This window comes from Apteryx rowi, unplaced genomic scaffold (genome assembly GCF_003343035.1).
Source record: "Apteryx rowi isolate R43461 unplaced genomic scaffold, aptRow1 scaffold_550, whole genome shotgun sequence".
In the NCBI taxonomy this organism is placed as follows: domain Eukaryota; kingdom Metazoa; phylum Chordata; class Aves; order Apterygiformes; family Apterygidae; genus Apteryx; species Apteryx rowi.
In genome coordinates this window covers 126,057-145,654 of record NW_020450817.1, presented here as the reverse complement: position 1 = coordinate 145,654, position 19,598 = coordinate 126,057, and the positions used below count along the sequence as shown (strand labels likewise).

The following is a 19,598-nucleotide window of genomic DNA, read 5'->3' as shown; positions in this document are numbered from 1 at the left end:
CTGCGCGTCCCCCCCCCCGCCGCCCGCAGGGCTGCAGCGACCCGACGCGTTCGCCGAGGGAGCAGGTCCGGGTGCCGAACCCGCGCGCAGGCAGCTTTGGGAACCAAGTGTTACCCGTTTTACTCGTTTTTAACATTTTTACTCATACTCCTTTCAGGCGGGCTAAGTTAACAACAAATACGCTATTGCCATAAAGATGCAAACCGTGTTTATTTTACATTTTTTGCCCTGATCTGCAGAACATAACTGCACACAACTTCCCGACATTTGTAAAATAACTTTACTGAAAATATACACAGTTCTTTTTCCCTAGTTCACATCTTAGAATCATCATCTTAGAAAAATACGTATCAAAATACCACATTCGTATCATTCGCAAACTAGCTATAGAAATTTATAGCTCGGTGAAAGGAGGTAAAATGGTGTGAGAATGGAATGTTTTTGAGAAAATGCTTTCTCCTAGAAATGCTGATATTTTTTTCCTCGAGGGAGGAGAGAGGATGAGAGAAGAGTAAACTCCAATAAATCTTCTCTTTTGGAAATTTTTTGAACCTTAAGTTTGGCAGTTGCCCAGATAACCTAATTTTTTAGGTTCTAATGTGTCCAAATAAGCTTTCAATTTAAAGTGACTTTTCCTAACAGTTTACAGTTAAGCTTATTTTAAATTAATGGAATTCTGAATGGAAACAGAAGAACATGGTGGTTTTCAACTTTTCTGTTTGTAAAAAATATTTGATATGACTTTTACTCTCTTTTGGAATAGATTTGCTTTGCATTTCAAAACTTCCAAGGATTAGAAACCATTTCCCATCCAGCAATAACTGAAAATCAGTATGAACTAGAAGAGTATCACTTAGCACAGTTATGAAAAAAGGACCATGAAAAATGATTTAGTTATTCAAATTATTACTGTATTCAAATAATGTATTATAGTATTATTTATAGTAATTATAGCATTCAAATTATGATCCCAGTACCAACACTGGTAGTTGTGGGAAACCTGTGGAAATGTGCATAAACATAACTTTTAAGTCACAGAGAAGTGCTCTTCAAAATGAGTACCAAATGGTACCTGGGGTGATGTAAAACAAGACACTCATTACTGCCATTGCTTCAGGCTGCTTATGTCTGACATTATGTCAGCCCTAAGCCCTTCCCAAATCCACAGGGGATTTTTTTGTTGTCGTTATTCAGAAATTTAATGTTTGAAAGAGGGGAGAATTAAGTCCCTTATCCACAGAATATTTACAGCATAGAGAGGAGCAATGTTTCAAAAAAGAGAGGTTGCGTGCAGACTTACAGTCAGCCTTTCATCTAGTTCCTGAAAATTGGCAAGGGCAGCGGTGGTAACTACTTCAATATAAACTGTTACTCAAACACTCAACAACAAATCAAGACTTTTCAGGCTACCAACTATCTCCTTTAAAGATACTGCCAAAGTTGAAACACCCAAACCCTGTGTCAGAATGTAGTCCCAGTAATGCTGCATTTAATAACACTGCTCCCTATTTCCGCAGAGCTTTTCCATTTTAAAATGCTTCATGTAAATATGACCTATTTAAATTGGAGAGGGGAGCAACATTACTTTTCACAGGTGAAGAAATGAAACCAGAAAGATAAAGGGGATAGCTGAAGTCACAGAAGAAACTGCTAATAAAGGGATGTTAAATCAGGAATGTCTTGCTTCCTTGTTCAATAGATTTAATAAACAAATATAGGTACTAAAAAGGCTCCCTCTTGCATATATGTTATTTTAATCTTTTCATTGCTTTATTCAATTATATATTTGTAAATTATATGTATGCAAAATATTTTTATATCTTTCCTCTCTTATGTCCTATATAGTTCAGGAAACTGAATTTAATCTCAACCACTCAGGTGAGATTTAGGAAATACAAATATTATAGCTGTTCACTGTTTTTCTTTCTTAATTTCCTGCAACTTAACCAGACAATTATTTATCAGAAAAATCAAGAGAAAAGTCCATGTTAGGAGAATCCATTAAATCAGAAGAAAGATTTCATTAGTCTGAGGGATCTGCCATTGTTTAAACTCCCATTAAAAGAGTAGTGGTGGCAGTAGTGCAAGCATTTTGATATTATGTTGAACAATTTTAAAGTATTTTGGATATTATGATTGCCCATTTCAATTCCTATCTTCTAGACTACTCTGCTTTCATGTAGTCAAGCTACTGCATATACAATCCTGACTTCACAGTCACAAATAACATCGGCCCCAATGCGCAATGATGAAGGTGCAGGGGTAGGTTTTCAAGAGTCAGTCTTACATAATTGGTGCCAATACAGAATTTGCGTGTACAATTCCCTAGACATAGAGATGAAAATATGGATTTTACATTTTAAAGAGATGAAGCAATTGTTAATGGCTCTTGTTCTGGCTACAGATTGACCATGATGATTTCCTGATGATTTAAAAAGCAAACCAAACAGCAACACATTTTCTTCTGCTGCTGCTGTGGAAAATGATTCTAAAGTGGAGTCAATTTCCTGAAATCCCATTCTTCACTAAAAAAGAACAGCAATAAAAAACCACCAGTTATTAGTCAAGCTCACACTGTAATTCCCAAACCCTTAAGAACATTTTTATCAGAATGAGACCACTGCTATTGACCATTTCCTCTGAAAGAGAGAGGAGGACATCTTATTTCAGAGAGGTATGCCCACCTTTAGCATTACTTCTTTAAGTTTATGGCATTTCTGCTAAAAAACATGAGTTCTTCAATAGAGAAATACTTCTAGAGAAGTATGCTTCAAAGCATATACACCTGCTTAATCTGATTCCTATACAAATAGAGTACCTGATCCTCAACTACTTATGAATGTACTTTAAGTAAGAATAATCACTACTGAGTTATGCGGAATTTGTGGAGTCCAGTTAAACACATAAAAATGTTAGCTGGTTCTGAGCTATATTCAGAAAACAAGTAAACAATCAGAGCCAGTGTACATCTTATAACGATTCTTTAAAGTATTTTGGTAGTTTCATCTCAGGATAAATAATATAAAATATTGGAATAACAATTCTGAAAGTTCCTTAGAGTAGTTACTCTGCTACAGTTTAGCGCTTTCTGGCTTAAGTGGCAGAATCAAATGCATTTAAAATTTCATCCTGTTCCCATTAGATCAGTGAAGAACTCCCACTGACTTTAATGTTATAGGATCTAGCTGTATTTTATTGTCTTTCAGAAATTTACCCGTATTAGTAAGAACTAAAGATAAAGAGATGACTTACCTGAACACTGAAGCATCTTCCATTTCTGCTGAAGCTGGTCTCTTAATATTTTTATTTTACGTACTTTTTCTTGGGTAGGAGGTGCATAGACTCCGAAGTCAGGTGTAGAATCACCCACTAAGGCTTTAGCTACACTTTGCATTAGATTCATCTCTGTGTTCTATTGCAGGAGAAAAAAATACTCCAGGATCAAAACATTCGTTGTTTCAGTAATACATAAAATATTTTAAAACAAGTTTTTGTAATGAAGTTGGTAGTATTAGTAGCAAGAACGAGCAACTTCCAATTTTTCAATGAAAAGGTGCTAAAATGGCAATTTTTCTGAAAAAGAATTAATTTTAATCTCTTGCAAAGCTTGTTTTTTTCAAACAGAGAAAGAATCTCAGTTTTCCTTTTATGAGGGAAAAGAAATAATCCTGGATTAAGGGTAGAAAATGTTAGAAAGGGAGGGAAGGAAAGAATGGAGCTTGTTTGCTTCATGCATTATTTATAGTGGTATATTTTGCTTCAGTCTAAATCCATGTCATTTGCTCACAGAAATTATTTTCTGAAGTATCCATAATATATGAAGATTATTAACAACTATTTTGAAAAAACGTAACTCTATTTTATTTTAAATGGATGAAAGTGAATTTTCAATTATTCTAAAAAGCAAAGCACACATTAGAAAATCCACATGCATTAGAAAATCCTGTTATGGGGTTACCTGGAAATTACCAACATAAAACTTTGTATTTCAGTTATTTCTTCAAGGCATATGTTTAACTTTAGTTTCTGCATGATGGAAGTTGTGTGTGATAGAGCACAGCATGGGACAGAGACAGAGAGGAAATCTAGTGTTTTAGGATAAGCAGAACAATGTGCTGCTTTCAGCCACTGCTGATGAAAAGAGACCATATCACTTCTTTAACAGATGAGAGCGAGTGTTCGTTTTTGGGAGAGAACCCTGAGCTGTGGAATCCCAAGTGGACAGGGAAGCTAAACCCCAAGCTGAGGCTAATTATCAGAACAACCTCTGTTCTCTACAGACATAACCATTAGTTCAAGCATGGCCTTCATGCCGCAGCTTCTCAATCATGCAGATTCTCTACAGCTTGGTACGTATTTCTGTCTGCTCTGGTTCTCAGGCATAGGGATGGCAATAGCTTATACTCAAGCTCTGACCCCACACATAGAAGCTTGGGCTATTTGTGCCATGAACTCAGAGGTACCAAAGACAGTGTAGATACAACCAGTATTTTCTACTGGGCAGCTCTAGGCAGTTGCATGCCAGGCACGCTGCTGCTCAATCTGAAATCTGTCCTACACACTTTGAATGATCATAGCTTAATACCATTTCTTACCTCAATCACTGCAAGAATTCGAGACTCAGCTAATCCTCGTAGTAAACCAAAAAGTAAAGAAATCCCATTTATTCCAAGGCTCCTATTTGGTCCAACAGCTATTACTGTTAAGTTAGCTTGATAACTATATGCTACAGGAAGAATGAATCCAAATACAGCAGAAAAGAAGTCATTTCCTTCAGCACCCTTTAACAAAAATGAGAAACAGTTCAGCCCAAATGTAAAGGTCAAAATTCACAGATGTAAAACAGAGAAATAAGGTGAACCTCAAAAAATTTGTAATTGGCCTAGGAAATAGGATACTGATCTGTTTTCACAACAATCTATTAAAAATGCAGCTTTATTCAATACGGATTACTCATCTCCTCCTTACTCTCTTCACACTGTGACTCTGCCTTCTTGAAGATGAGAAGTAGCAGCTACTAAAGTTTTCCTCAAACCTATGCATTCTAACATAGACTAAAGACCTGTGAAGGAGAAGCAAAAGGGACAGGGCAAAAAGGAAACATTTTCAAATATTCAAATTTCAGTGAGGAATATAATTCTCAGTGTCATCGTATGAATCTGTAAATATATTCTATTCATTCTGTTAAAAAAAAAAAAAAAAAAACTTTTTACCTTATGAAAGTGAACCTTACCTCCTTCCAGTTCAGTGAAATATAGTGTTTGGAGTTGGTCTTTTCAGATTGTTGTTTTTCACAAATATGTATCATGAGTATTCTTCTGTAAATAAAAAGCACATCCCAGTATTTAACCAAAAACTTCCAATAAGATAAAAAAAAGTCCTTTTATCATTCTTTAAACACTAATTCATATCTCAGTAGCAAGTAAGTTATCTACACTATTACATGCCATAATGCTGATGGCAATTAAAATTGAAATCTTACTTTTTTCATATTTTAAAAAAAGCATTGAAGACTACAGACAAATCAGTTTTAAGAAAAAGGGGAGCTGGCAAAGAAAGATACAGATATGTAAAGATGACTTTCAATAAAGAACTCAACATCAGCAGCACGTGCCCCTTACAGTGAGTACACAGTACATGTAACAGGCTGCAGCAGACTGTTTACTCTCTGTAGCAAAGGCAATGTAAAAATGGGCATCCTTGACGCATCTTGGCATGGTATTTGACAAGGTATGTCTGTAACAGATGCCTGGTGCCAGCTGCAGCTCTGGAATAGTTAACTGATAGTGTCTTCAATAAATCAAGGACCTACACAATGTTTTGTGAATACACACAGATCTAGACTTGAAGATGCAGTTCTGTCTGGTACAGATCAGCTGAAGAAAATCATCCATTCTCTGAAACTCATATGGACTTTGGGAAACAGTGAGAGGCTACAGCTACTTGCACGGAAATCTTGTGTTTCTGTCCACTTCCTTGACAAGGTGAATTAAGGATGGCTGGGGAACAATGTATGAAGTCCCAGTCCTGTCCATTCCTTCTGATTTCTGTCTCTGCTTCCTCTCTGTGCATATCCAGTCACTCATAAAATCCATTTAACTCTGGGTAAGAACAAACATTTTGTTTTCTGAGTTGTTTTATATATATTTCTCTAGTATGTAGCCAGCTTTCCTAACTGTTCAACAGACTAATCAAGACCTGGGCCTTTATTGGAGCGTCTTTTATTACTCTTGCAGTCGGACACAGTCCTGGATTACTTCTGCATAAGGACTTGAAATGTATCTGTCCTGACCTGTGGTTCACAAGTGGATAGATACAGGTTACACTTTGTACACCTTTATTAATATATGTCATATTTGTGATTTCAATTTGTTCATATGCAATTTCATTTTTATCAGTGATTTTAACATAATGTATACTTTCTTTCCTATCTTTTCTCACCATTTTAAATTTCCTTTTAAATATTGCCATCTTTTTGCTTACATATTCAGTAGCAATCTAAATTTCAATTGCTATAAAAGGATAACACTTTAAACCTACCACTAAACTCATGAGGTGCCATTTAGAAATAGAGGTTTGTCTTTAGAGATATATTTGGGGATGTTTTGTATTGTGTCTCAGGTTAAAATTAATAAACATCAGTTCCTGAGTGATTCCTTAGTGCACTTCATCACGCACAGAGACACTTAGGAACATTTATAAAGTATTTGGGATCTGATTCCCTGACATAAAGAGAAACCTTACCCATCTTCTGTGTTTGGTATGATTTCCATGTCTCCAACAAATATGCAAAGCACTCTGCAGAATACAAAGTAAAATCATGTATACATACACTTACATTTATGAGTAATTTTTTTAAGTTAGTGCTATTTTTTTTAAAGGAGTTTGCATGTAGATTAGATACATAAAAAAGGAAATTGTTTCTGTACTTGGTCCATTAGAAATATAAAGAAAATATATCCAGGACAGCTCAAGTGAATGCCTTCTCTCCTGTCAAACACTGAGGGGGGGGGGGGAATGCCCTCAGGGAAAAGACAATCAAAATCTGACACAGAAAGCCTGGGCTAGCACAGCAGTAATCCTTAAAAGTGTTTTGCCTTTGGTAAGACAAGAGGCTTTTGGCAGTATAGACAATATTGACTGCATTAAATGAAAATGAAAACGCTATGCCTTTGGAGGTGCTATTTGTTTAAAAATGAAGCTTTTCAAAGACAAATTGCAATAGTTTATACACTTTTATCATATTTTTATGTTTTGTCAAAGGGCCCCAAATGCAAAAGACACAAATTCACCTTTGAAATCCAAAACGAACAGAATGTCTTAGTGCAACAGCAACAGAAACAGAAGCTGTGGGTGATTCTGCAATTCCATTGCACACCTAGAAAATATTTTTTTTATTCAGGAATAATTAGTGCTGCACAATACCATGCCATTTCTATTTGTAAAAAATGTTTCTATTTTTTATTTGTATATAGGTATCATTCAAGACAAAAGACAAAACTCTGAGCACTAGGACAGGAATAATTTGTGACGTTTCTTGCTCAAATTTCTTGCTGCTGCTCGGTGTTTTTTTGACAGAAAAGTTCCTGCTCCCCTCAACTGCAAGAGTGAATATCTGGCTCACCCATGTATCTAAGGGTGATGAGAAGGTTCTTACTGCCTCATCTGCTGTGGCTGCAGAAAAGCAGGGCGATATATCGCCCAAAGATCATTAGAAAAATATCTTGGAGTTAACAACGATTCCTAAATCTTTTCTGATCTTGCATACACACTCTTGTAACTCAGAACAATCTAGCTAAGACTAGCAGGGTTGCGAAGGACATAGTAACTAATCTATTGATGACAAAACAGTAGAAGTTGAAATCAGAAGAAACCAGCCCCAAATAATCAGATTATTATTACCTGCTTCGTAAGTATTTTATCTAGGACAGCCAACATACTCCCAAGAGAAAGCAAAGTTTCATCCTCTTTCACAAGGTCTGCATAAAAGGCACTGTAAAATAAATTAAATGAAGAAAAACCAGGTTAAGGACAAAAATCCAGTGCTTTTGAAGAGGACACTGACATGGTACTTTGCAGTAGTACCGATAGGGTACATTTTGTGTGCTGCACAATTCTTGAAGACAGCTCTAGCAGGAAGATGATAATGCTCTTGCCAGACAATCCTGAACTCACTAAACCTGTTTCCATTTTGCACTCGAAAGAAAAATATAAATGTCTGAATATATTCAGGAAATAGAGTTCTATCAGAATTGGACTTTCTAAGTCAAAAAGTTGAGCTTCTCAGATCAGGCCAGTTTGGGTGTTTTTTTAGCTAAAAGCGACCACAGAGCTTTAAGAGACCTTCCTAACAAAACCTCTCTCTAAATGAATATGCTTGCATTAACTGCTCTATCACCCTTGAAATAATTTTCTCTAAGACATTCTGGCTCTTTCTACAAAGGGCTTTAAGGATATGAGTGGTAACCAACACCAATTTCTTCATTTTTCAGAGGGAGAAACTCTGGCTAAGATTGAGTAGACTGAGGCCAAAAAAGACCATGGCAGAGACGGAACTCGATGACAGTCTGTGCCAAAACCTCTCGTGCTCATAATTATGTTGAGAATTAGACAAATAGGGCCAACCTGACAAGAGCTTTAACTTCATTCATGTCCATTTCCTTCACCACACGAACGGATAGTGGGAGCAAATGTGCTGAAGCTTCAGACTCAATTGTTGCTGCTGTTTTGATGGGAGGCACTGGAAATAGAATATTTTTCATGTGCAATTCCAAAAACCTTTCTACTTTGACCATTTCATCTTTGTTGGTTATCTTAGACTCGTGTTCTGTGGAGGGATTTGTATTAACCTTCTCTAGTAGGTGTGATTTGGTGCTCAGATTTTGTAAAAAAGATGTGTCTAGAGAAAAAAGAAAAACAATGAGGGGTTTCACATGTATTAATTCCTGATCAGTGTTAATATTTAGCTATATTTACTTACAAAACAGAGTACATTTATATTAGTAGTGTGCATATTTATTTCCATGTGCAATGTTTCTTGCCACAGATGTTACTCTCCAGTGCTGATGCATTTATTTTAATCTAGTGAAAAGGTCTTAAACGATCAAGAATCCTATGCCCATAGTTTTGGCACAGAATACAGAATCCTCAAAAAAAAAGATATCAAAGGAGTATTTTTTGGTCTGATGTTTACCAGCTTCACTCAGAAGTCAACTAAACAATACCACTGCAGATCAGCTGTGGATTTAACCCTGAATGAAGCCTCAGTGTTTCATCAGTCATTTGATGAATAACCCACTGGCATTAATTTTAATCATTTTGAGTTTCAGTATGAGTCTGTTTACTGATCACATTTGCTTGAAGAAAGAGAAGAGTAATTACCTTCATACATCAAACATTTCCAGTAGGGTTTATGTGCTGCTCTCACATTTTGAATAGATTCAATAGCACTACAAAAGAAACAGAATTAACAACATCAGCAATAATGAAAGTACGGAGAACATGATTCACCCCAATGAAAAAAAACCTCTGAAAATGAACAAACTCTGGTCTATTCCAAAAATGCAGAACAGAAAAACAGAGCATGCGAATCAACAGGCAAATCACTTGGAGAGATTAGATGAAAGAGTCAAAAAAAAAAAAAAAAAAGTGAAGAATATATTTTGAACACATACAGTAACTGATTTTTAAGTGCACATTTACACACATTGAGTGAAATCCTGACACTGTTGTTTGAGGAGATAAAAGTCTCCCTGACTTCAGGAAAGGCAGGATTTCACTTGTTACTCTTTGTTCCGTCAGAGATTTAAACTACAGAACGTCAAGGTGCAATTAGATTCATCCAAACCCTCAGAGAGCCCTTGCTAAACCAATGAGGCTTTGCAACAGCAAAATTATCTGTTAAGGAAGATTCAAAGCAGGGCAGAAACTAAGTAAATCACATTCCTTGATATTCTCTGTGTTGAAATCTCTCCTTCCTGTTACCACTATTATTTGCAGCACTATAAGCAATGGCTCCCATTACACTAGCTATCATACAAACATAATTCAGGTCATGTTAAATCTAGGACAAATTTCGTATGTTTGGAGATTATCTGTAAGTTGCTTGGGGCTGGACTGATATAACAAGATGAATATGTAATTAAATCTCTACTATCAAGGATGGTAACAACCTGAAATACTACAGTTGGTAAAGGAGTAAAAGAGCTGATGATACAGGTACTATGGGATGTACTGGGAGTGCAATACAGAGATACCCAGGTTGAAATAACCAGCTTTGACCATCAGAGCTTACAAACCCAACTCTGCCCAGAGGCCTGTATACATCGACATTGCTTCCCTGGCTGATCTGAGTTTTTAATTTAAATAATACAGCCAACCAGTAGGTGCTGCCTTCTACCCACCCAAATGCAAGAGGGATATTACTGCTGAGGAAAGTCACAGGACAGCTACTGAGGTAGGAGAGAGACTGAAGATAGGATACTTGGAGGTGTGCAGAAGATAGTACAGAAAGATGTAGAAAGACACTATTTAGAAGTGAGACTGGTACAGGCCCAAGGTTCAGAATGCTTTACTAGGTCAGACGCACTACTGTGCAAAGGCAATTTTACTATCTCAAAAAAGAAGTTGAGCCCAAAGTTTAATTATCTCAGTATAGCTCCACACAGTTGACTACCTTAGCACCACAGGTCTCAACACTTCGCAGAAAATAGTATATTATAAAGTATCATATTAAAATCTTGTTTCAGCAAAATGTTTGAAGCATGTACATCTTCAGTTTCTTTGATAAGTACATGAGATATTGTAAAATTCTTTATAGGCTTACCTTAGGCAAGGTGCCATTTCCCCAGTTATTTGAGGTACAGGATCTCCAAGCAAAGTTTTTACAGTCATGCAGACCGATTCAGACAGTGACTTCAAATGGTATCCACCCTAGAAAAACAAACAAAAAAATTGTGCCACATAACAAATACTTGTAAAATTTATGTGAAAAGCATTGTGGGAAATAAGATAACCTTTTGAAATATATCTGAATTTGCAGAAATGGAAAATTATACACAAACGCATCTAAAGTCAATAGTTTTCAATCTGAAAACAGTAAGTTAAGAGGCAACTTGGTGAACTTCACTGGTGTCACATGATTCAACTCACTTTAGCATGGTTGGATCAGCTTTGGAAACTCTTACTTTGCCATGGAAACACTGGAAATATATCCCTTCCCTAATCCTATCCATGACATGCCACCTTCAACAATTCTTGTGGAAGATTCCTTAGAAGGCAAATACTATCACTGTCATCTAAAATGTCAGTACAAGGGAAATACTGCATAGCCTGACACTTTAAGATCTAGTTGACCTGATGGTTTGGCAGAAGTCAAAGAAGGACTAGATTTAAGACTGCTAGATTGGGGATGGTGGACCGCTTCCTGCACACCACCAGTAGAGCAGTTACATCATCAGCATTGGGAGGGGGAAAAATGTTGATACAGCAAAAACATCCATAATGCAGCTTATTCATCAAATACATTTAAATGAGTTTGAGACTGTCCAGAGCAGCAGTCTAGTCACTGTGCACAAGAATTGAACGCGCCTGTGGAGGATGTGTTTTTTGAACAATTAGTACAGGCTCCTTCGCTTCAAAATTACAAATTAAAAAACATCAGTTTTTAAGATGTACATTTCTTTCAATGCGTAAGAGCATTGTCAAATCATACTCATTACTGATTTTCAAAAGAAATATAAAAAGAATAAATTATTTTGTTAAGAGGTTTGTCTTTCTAGTGTCTAGCTAGGCCTATATGGCTCTAATACAAAGACCCTTCCCCAGCAAGCTTACCTCCAGAATAACACACAGCTTTCCATTAGCTAGCTGCATCAGGAAGTGGGTAAGGTGGGCAAAAACATCAGGAGTGGCATTCATTTGACCCTAAAACAAAGAAAATTATTAGTAAGAGCTGAAACCCTGACTCAAAATGTCAGTAAAAAAAAGACAAAAATTGACAATCTGAAATACTGGAACACTTATCTCTGATAGTATGCATCTAACAAAAATGCCGAACCAACCGTTTTAAAGGAAGGTGCAAAAAACAACATATAAATTACACACAGGGGATAATCTGGTCTTTACAAGTCTCATCATAATATTTAATGAGCTGGAGTCACTTAAAGACTCAAACACTTGTTTAGTCAAAGTGAATTCCACCTAGCAATCACTAGACATTTAAGATGCAGAAATATTTTACAAACAGATTTATGACCGACAGCACAAAGGCCACAGCAAGTTACTTACTTCAGGGTCTCCAATTCCTGAATCATATCCAGAGGACACAAGAACCAGTTCAGGATCAAACTGTTGTAAAACAGAGAGATAGCTGTCTCCATTCTTAAGTCCTATCTTCCACTTTGTACTGGATTTCAACTATACCACGTTTAACTGTATTTCAACTAGACCATAAACAGGAATAAAAACTCTTCTTGAATAAAAGCAAAGATTGCCTCTAACTCCTGCTGGAGAAGTTACAGATCTTTATATTGAATATTTAAAAATTAAACATTTCATAAATATTTAGTTCATTTGGACATCATTCATACCAGCAGAAATAAAGTATTACTTGCATTACTGGTAGGTACTGCACTTCTACAAAATATTCAAAGGTACCTGCTTAAAATGTATTTAGGAAATAGTCTTTGGTTTCACTATTCAAATAACAGAGCAAAAAAAAAATTTACCTCAAAAGCCACTGGAAGCAAGACATGAAAAAAAGCAGCAAGATAATCTGAATTTCCCATGCCAACCTGCAAAACATAATATAATAACATATAATATTAAATAATATTAAAAAATACAAATACACATACATATATGCAAATAATATGTCAATAACATGTAAAAAGATATATAATATGTATTAATAAAAATATAATAAAGGTCATATTCTTCTGTCAGAATAACAGATTTTCTAAGGTTCTTCGAGACATTATGGAAAGACAGTATCAAGAGTTAAAGATGAAGAAACTTTAAGAAGCCAATTAAACAAAATCCATTTAAGTAAAGTACATTAATTTCCATCATTTTTGGTCTTGAGTATGAGCTTCAGTTCTCTGCTGAGCAATGATGGATATAACCATATCCTGAAACACTTTCTGATTTGATGTCTAGGCAAGATATTGGTGAAAACAGAATATATACATATTTTTCTCTCTCTCCCTTTTTTTTAAAAAAAAAAAACATTATCACATTCTGAGACATATTTCTCAACAGACATTCCGCAACAGAAATGAGGTGCACTGTGCCGTGACATCTGCCAAGTAAGTGAAGCAGTGCACTTTTCAGAAAAAGTGTTACCTAATGTATAAGAAATAAAGCTGCTGCATTCATCTTTTTATGCTGTAAACAATATTTACCTTATTCCAAGGCAAATTTATATTACTTCCTTTTCCTCGTCCCAGACCTACAGCATCATAATCAGATTCCTTGAGTGATGGCCAGAATTCCTGATGTTCATAGCGATGCCAGGAAAAATACAAAACACTGAAAGACAAAAGAAACAAATAAAACGTGATGAAAATGTGCCAAGACTGACATTATATCCTGAACCTGGAGGCCCTACTGACCGAAAGCATGAAAACAGAATCCTCCTTTCCCCTTAGCTCTCTGAACAGACCAGAACTGTGAAAATTCGTATAGTAGGTCCTATACCAAAATTAACTTAGGACAACTGCTACAGATTTCTTGTATGAGTTCCTTTAAGATGAAACACAGGGCATTTTCAGAAAAGGAGACTTGTTTCAAGAACCTAATTCTATAGCTTTTCAGAAAGCAATATAAAACTAATGGGTTTTGTCCAACTATTACGTGAGTACTTGAACAGAGAGATTCCTGAATAGGCAGAATAGACAGATTACTCGAACACTGGCTTAACAAGATTTTTCCACTGACAAACCAAGGTAGTCATATTGCTCATTCTGTGCTACTCTTTAGGGTAGATTTATATATTTCTTTTTGTTAGATTTTTTCCCCATTTGATAACAAATAAAAAGTGAATGATATAGTAACTAAAACAGCCAAGAGAATGAAAGGCATTCTGCAAGATTTTCTATTTCTAGAATGTTAAGACAAACAATATATAACTATCTAACATAAAAATAAACAAAACATCCTACAAACCTTGGATCCTCTTCAAATATATATTGAGTTCCTTGCCCGTGGTGCACATCCCAGTCAACAATTAGGATTCTGCATAGATCAGTAAAAGAAAATACTGAATGGAATAACCACAGCATCCCAGTCTAATGGAGGTACAGATGAACAGAGATGATTTTCATACAGAAAAGGTACATGACACCCAAGAAACTCTAGATGTTAATCTAAAATAGTACAGTATCAAATGGTATCTAAATGCCATTGAATACACCTATGAAAAGCTTCTCCAGAGTCAACCATGCACTTACCTCTGTAGACCATATTTTCTTTTTGCATATTCTGCTGCAATAGCAACATTGTTGAATAAACAGAACCCATTAGCTGCATTCCTCTGGCTGTGGTGACCTGGAGGCCTAAAATAAAGTTTTACATGGTTATTCACAACAAAGGAAATTTTGCTGAAAAGCAAAGACTTTCTCAGGTATTTTCTTACCTTACTAATGCCATTCCATTGCACACTTTTCCTGACATCACAGAGTCTACCAGCTGCAAACCTGCTCCTACTGCTATTCTGGCACAGCGGTAAGTGCTCTAAAAAATGAAATCTCATGGTTATCATCAATCACTCGCCAGCTTGTTTTTAAACTAATCATACATGACATACTTTGCACCACAACGGCAAGTTGTCTTGACATAGGTCTACTCTACTGAAGTTGTATGCGGGTAACTGAAAGCAGAATTTTACAGCATAAATTCTAACGTGATTTCTACTAGGTTTATTTGTGATCATCATATCCTTTATAAGGACAGTCTCTCTAGAGTATATAGGAAACATGAGATGGACATATTGAATTGACTAGTGGAATGACATGGTATCCTTGAAAATAAGGTACGAAACCTTACAGAAGAAAAGTACAAAAGACTTCCGCTCCTTTACCTGAAACAGCATTTTAGAGTGACTGTTAACAAAATGTGATTTGCGGGTCACTAATGGTCTTCAATGATGTGGCTAACTGACTAAAATAAGGAGATAACATTGGTAAGTGTGCTATACTGGCAAGATATAATTAGAGAATAGATGACAGAACACTTAACCAATTTAAATTACAGCATTATAATAAACTTGAAACAGATATAGTAATACCATAAATACATCCAAGTGTATTTAAACAGCAAAAAACGTATTGCCAGTTTTCCCCTATTTGGAAAAGTGCCATTCAGACACAATAATACAAATGCTTGTAACTCCCAAAAGAAGAAGCAGTTTAACTTGCACACCGGATGAAAGAAAAAAGCATCATAATTCCCAGAGACTCTTTTCAGTTCCTCTTCATTCATTGTCTGGGTGCTTTTTGCAACTTCCAAGTGTTCTGAACTGCAGAGGAGAGAAAGAAATTAACACACCATTTAACTAGGCAAATATACCTATAAAGATTTTTTTTATGCAAAATGTAATGAGAAGTAACAGAATTTATGTTAAAATGTTTTTTTGTGAGACTTCATAAGTCCAACAGGAACTCTGGAATGTTAGTTGCAGCATGTAGTGAAGAAAACAAGGACTAGCTAAGAAAGCACGGGTTCTTGTTTGTTAAAAGAATATGAGAACATTCTTTTCCCTTTTCCAGTGGTAAGAGCAATGAGTCTTGCTATCATAAAAAGACTGTTCATTCATCATGCAACAGTCTATTTTGCAATATATCATATATATAGTTACCACTCCAACGAGAACTAAATTATGATTTTGACAGTCATCAGTGTACATTATGACCCTGATGGAAAAAAGGTATTTGAATCAGTCCCTTACCAGGTGTGTATCATCTTCCTCTTTTCACTAGTTCAAGAGTGCACTAAGTCCTAAGGCACTGGAATCAACATTTCACCCATTCTCTGCCACTGCTTTCCTGCTCTTGTCTAGTGCGATATAAAGAAGGCCGATAGCCTCTACTCTCCTATCTGTGCCATAGCTCAGAATATAATGACCATATGTTTGTTCCTCTTGGTTGCCAATGCCAAAGCAACCAGAATTTCACCACACAGAATGAGACACACTGCTGCCATCTGATAGAAATAAAGCAAAACAGTGGCTTCAAAATGAATGAGTTAACGGATTAAAATGACAAGAACCTGAATGGCTGTATAATTACTAGCTGAACTTCACCATCAGCCTCAGCCTAACTGTGAACACATACAAAACACTTCCATAGTAGTTATATATTTGTCACTTATATGTCTGTTTCAGTCTAAAAGTGTTTTGTTTAGTGATTAGTTTAAAATCTAAAGAAAGGAGAAAGCACTACTATCTCTAGCTTATCCATGGAAACCAAGACAAGACTCAGTGAAATAATCTATCTCAAGTCATCTAACAGGAAGTGAGAATAGTAATCAAGTCTCTTTAGTACCCAATCAGCAATATATTTAACATAATTTTTTATTTGTATATGGCACTAATTGCATTCTAATGAACAAGTACTGTCTGAGGAAAAATACCATTCTGCAAGCTGAATTATTTTAAGCATGCCTCAGGATCAAGCTATGGTCTCACTACAAGTGTCAAGGCATCCCTCCCCTCCTGGGGGTTTGGCTGCTGGGTTCAGGAGCAATTTAGAGATAGTACAGCTGGTGGCCAGGAAAGAAAGAGCTAGAAGCCTCAGCGGAGGCCCCCTCCAAACCGCTCTGCTAAGAAATCTCAGCAGGGACTCCCCCTCCTTCCCTTAGGAGCTGCTTTTAAGGTAAGGCTCTCACCCTTGGCTACACTGCAGCTGTGCTGCAGCAATGTCCATGCCTGGCCATGAACCCTGTTGATCTGGACCCTGACCCGAGGACAGACTCCCTAGCTTGACCTCAGACTTGTCACTATGGACTTGTCTGGCAATCCAGACTCTTGGCTGAACCTGGTTACCATCCTGGGACCTGCACTGTGCACCTCACTCGGGTACTGTTAGTATCCATGAGGCCACTGCCTCTGCCTGTCTTGTCACCCTGCTCTGCTCCCAACTCCCCTTCCCTTTCGGAGAAGTCTACCCTTGCTGCTACCTGCTAAGAAGGGAAAACAAGCACACAAACAACATGCACGTCCGTTGCAGAATCATCACACAAAGGCGACAAACACCAGAGCAGACTTCATCGCCATGGCTTCAGAACAGGCATGTTGCTGTCCCTCTGAACTCCCCCCAGAAAATTAGCTGCAAAGCTTTTCTTTTTGGTTAACTCTACCTCAGAGAAGTTTGGAAGAAAGAGGAGAAAATCTTTCTAAAGAAATACCCATTATTTGGTCCTTTTTAGGTCTTTTCCCAATTTTTATTAGAAATTACTTTTCATGCTGTGCATAAATCAACATTCATAGCTCAAGAGAATTCAAAAAGTGAGAAAGGGGATTTAGTGGAATAGCACCTACACTACACTCAGCATTACTTATCTTCCATTGAAATTTCTGGAAGTCATTGAGTTTTGGATCAGACTTTTACAAATGGAGGAAAATACGATCTGGAGGTATGAGGGTCTGTTATTTCACTGAATTAATCTGAAAGGTGAGGAAGGTAAATTTCAGACCTGTGAACCAACAGGATCTCCTCCTCGCTTCCTTCTCTGGCAGGCACACAGACACATCTTTCCACAAGATGGTAACATTTAAGCTGCTCATAAGAGAATGACAGTCTTTCTGGCACTTCGATATCACAAATTGGACTAAAAATAAGCAATAATCACATTACTATCATACCAAATCAGCATGGCTTACAAATACATTTCATAATGCTTAGGCTGAAACTTCCCATTGTAAGAAGATTTGTTATCCTCATAAAAAGATGTGAGAGTAAATACATCTTCAAGCACTCTTTAGTTTGGAATTGAGCCAAAAAACAATTGGTTATAAAATACATAAGCAAAAATAATGTATATAGTTCTTAAATAAAAAAAGAAACACATTAGCATTGTTCTCTCTTTCCTCTCTCACTACTGAGACTACCAACACTTACTACAAACACACCAAAACTGAACTGAAATGAAAAGCAGTAGGTTAAGACAAAGGTCAACAGAGGAGAAGTTGGCTTGGGAGAGGAGTGAACTTCTATTTTGAGCATAGTATCAAAGATATTGGTCTAATTTATCTAAAATTTAGGAAAGTGGTATTTATCCATGTCTAATCTGGGCAACAGTGAATCTACCACTAAACTACTAGAAAAAGGGTTTCTGTTAGTATACCTACATATTTTTCCCAAGGTCCCAATTTTGTTACATTTCAGCTTTATAAGCAATTTAATTAGCTTAAAGTACTTTTTTCAGAGGATTACTCAGATGCCTACAACTAAACACTTCTTATTAAGGCCTACTGGACCGAAGGCCAACAGCCTGTCAAATCCAGCTTCAGATTCTCATTACGGCATCTGGACACAAGTTGGCAATAAAGTTTTTCTACAAAAGGAAAGATTTTCTATTTATGAAGAAAGTGACAGGATATCTGTCACTAGGTATTTCATGTAAACTGAGACAAAATTATATTTACATGATACCTCTCTTAGAAGCCCTAATAAGAATCTATTCATAAAAAGGACAAGATGTTATTGACTTACTCATTCCAAAGTAGTTTATGACTGGTCATTTCCTCATCATAAATCAATGCTGTTCCTGAAGCCATTGCTATAGACAAAACAAGATAAAAATCCCAAGACACATATTTCAGGCAAGCAGTAAATGTACATTAAAACATTATTATATTACTTAATGAGAAGATAATATACGTACATACTGTATCTGCTTGTATGACAATTTTGCACTTCAGGCTTTGTAATTACAAAATGAAATCAAAGAAAATCGTTTAGGAGGAACTCTGTCAAGATTGATTAGTGAGGAAGCAGTGCAAAAGTCATGGCACTGATCTCGAAACCGGATCATGCACAGGCAGACTTCCTGCTTGTCTGAATTTTCAGGTATTTGTGGTGCAGACAAAAGGATGGGACAATCTCCCCAAGTGCCTCTAGCCCCTGTTAGGGCCTTATGAACACTGCTGAGGCTCTGAGCACCGGCCTGGACTTATCTTCCTGTCTCAGCTACGACACAGAGCCACTTACCTGTGAGGGCTGATGAGAAATGAGGTATTTGTGAAAACCTGCACTATAAACCCACAACATTTAAAAAATATGATTGCATATACCATAGATACCACAGTTACAGGGACCTGTTATGTTTACAACTTTTTTATAGGTCTTTTAAAAGATGCAAAAGAGACATTTATTTAGGGGGGAAAAAAACTTTTTAAAGAAATTAAAATGCCCAGTGAACCGCTGAGGCACCTTATCGAGGCCGAGGAGCAAACCTGGCCCCCCCGGCTCCTCTGCCTCACACCCGCTGGGGAAGCCTGTCACCCCGAAGCGCCCTGATATGGGGCTCCCCGGCCCCGCAGCGGCCCCGGGCGGCTCCGCCGGGCCCCGCAGCGGGTCGAGGGCGGCGGCGGCCTCCCC

General features: G+C 36.9%; 2 protein-coding genes across 8 annotated transcripts in view; both read right to left on the bottom strand.

Moving 5' to 3' along the window:
- TUBGCP6 (tubulin gamma complex associated protein 6) overlaps positions 1-3,339 on the bottom strand; it is a 33,135-nt gene extending 29,796 nt beyond the window's left edge. For all 6 annotated transcript variants that reach the window (XR_003256015.1, XR_003256014.1, XM_026081506.1 and 3 more), the window contains exon 1: positions 3,253-3,339. The gene's annotated coding sequence lies outside the window, so the exon portion shown is untranslated. The remainder of the gene's footprint in view (positions 1-3,252) is intronic.
- A 1,893-nt stretch (positions 3,340-5,232) lies between these two features.
- HDAC10 (histone deacetylase 10) lies at positions 5,233-19,449 on the bottom strand. 2 transcript variants are annotated; one of them, XM_026081511.1, is made up of 19 exons: positions 19,431-19,449; positions 18,711-18,777; positions 17,692-17,826; positions 15,421-15,517; positions 14,636-14,733; positions 14,451-14,555; positions 14,167-14,235; positions 13,404-13,530; positions 12,729-12,794; positions 12,289-12,348; positions 11,836-11,925; positions 10,826-10,932; positions 9,382-9,449; positions 8,626-8,899; positions 7,903-7,993; positions 7,293-7,378; positions 6,745-6,798; positions 5,813-6,101; positions 5,233-5,318 (listed from the first exon to the last, which is right to left on the bottom strand). In XM_026081511.1, exons 2-18 carry the CDS (start codon positions 18,773-18,775, stop codon positions 6,083-6,085), a joined length of 1,611 nt encoding a protein of 536 aa, XP_025937296.1. In that variant the 5' UTR covers positions 18,776-18,777; positions 19,431-19,449; the 3' UTR covers positions 5,233-5,318; positions 5,813-6,082. The 2 variants fall into 2 exon arrangements, with proteins under 2 accessions (XP_025937296.1, XP_025937297.1); XM_026081512.1 differs by having other exon boundaries at positions 5,835-6,101.
- Positions 19,450-19,598: the final 149 nt, after the last annotated feature.

Excerpts from the sequence above, each read along its gene's own strand:
- HDAC10 (XM_026081511.1), bottom strand. The coding sequence starts at position 18,775 with ATGGCTTCAGGAACAGCATTGATTTATGATGAGGAAATGACCAGTCAT. Across the intron at positions 13,531-14,166 it reads ATATTTGAAGAGGATCCAAG|TGTTTTGTATTTTTCCTGGC; the intron begins GTTTGTAGGATG and ends TTTGTCTTTCAG. Across the intron at positions 11,926-12,288 it reads CAGGAATTGGAGACCCTGAA|GGTCAAATGAATGCCACTCC; the intron begins GTAAGTAACTTG and ends TCTTTGTTTTAG.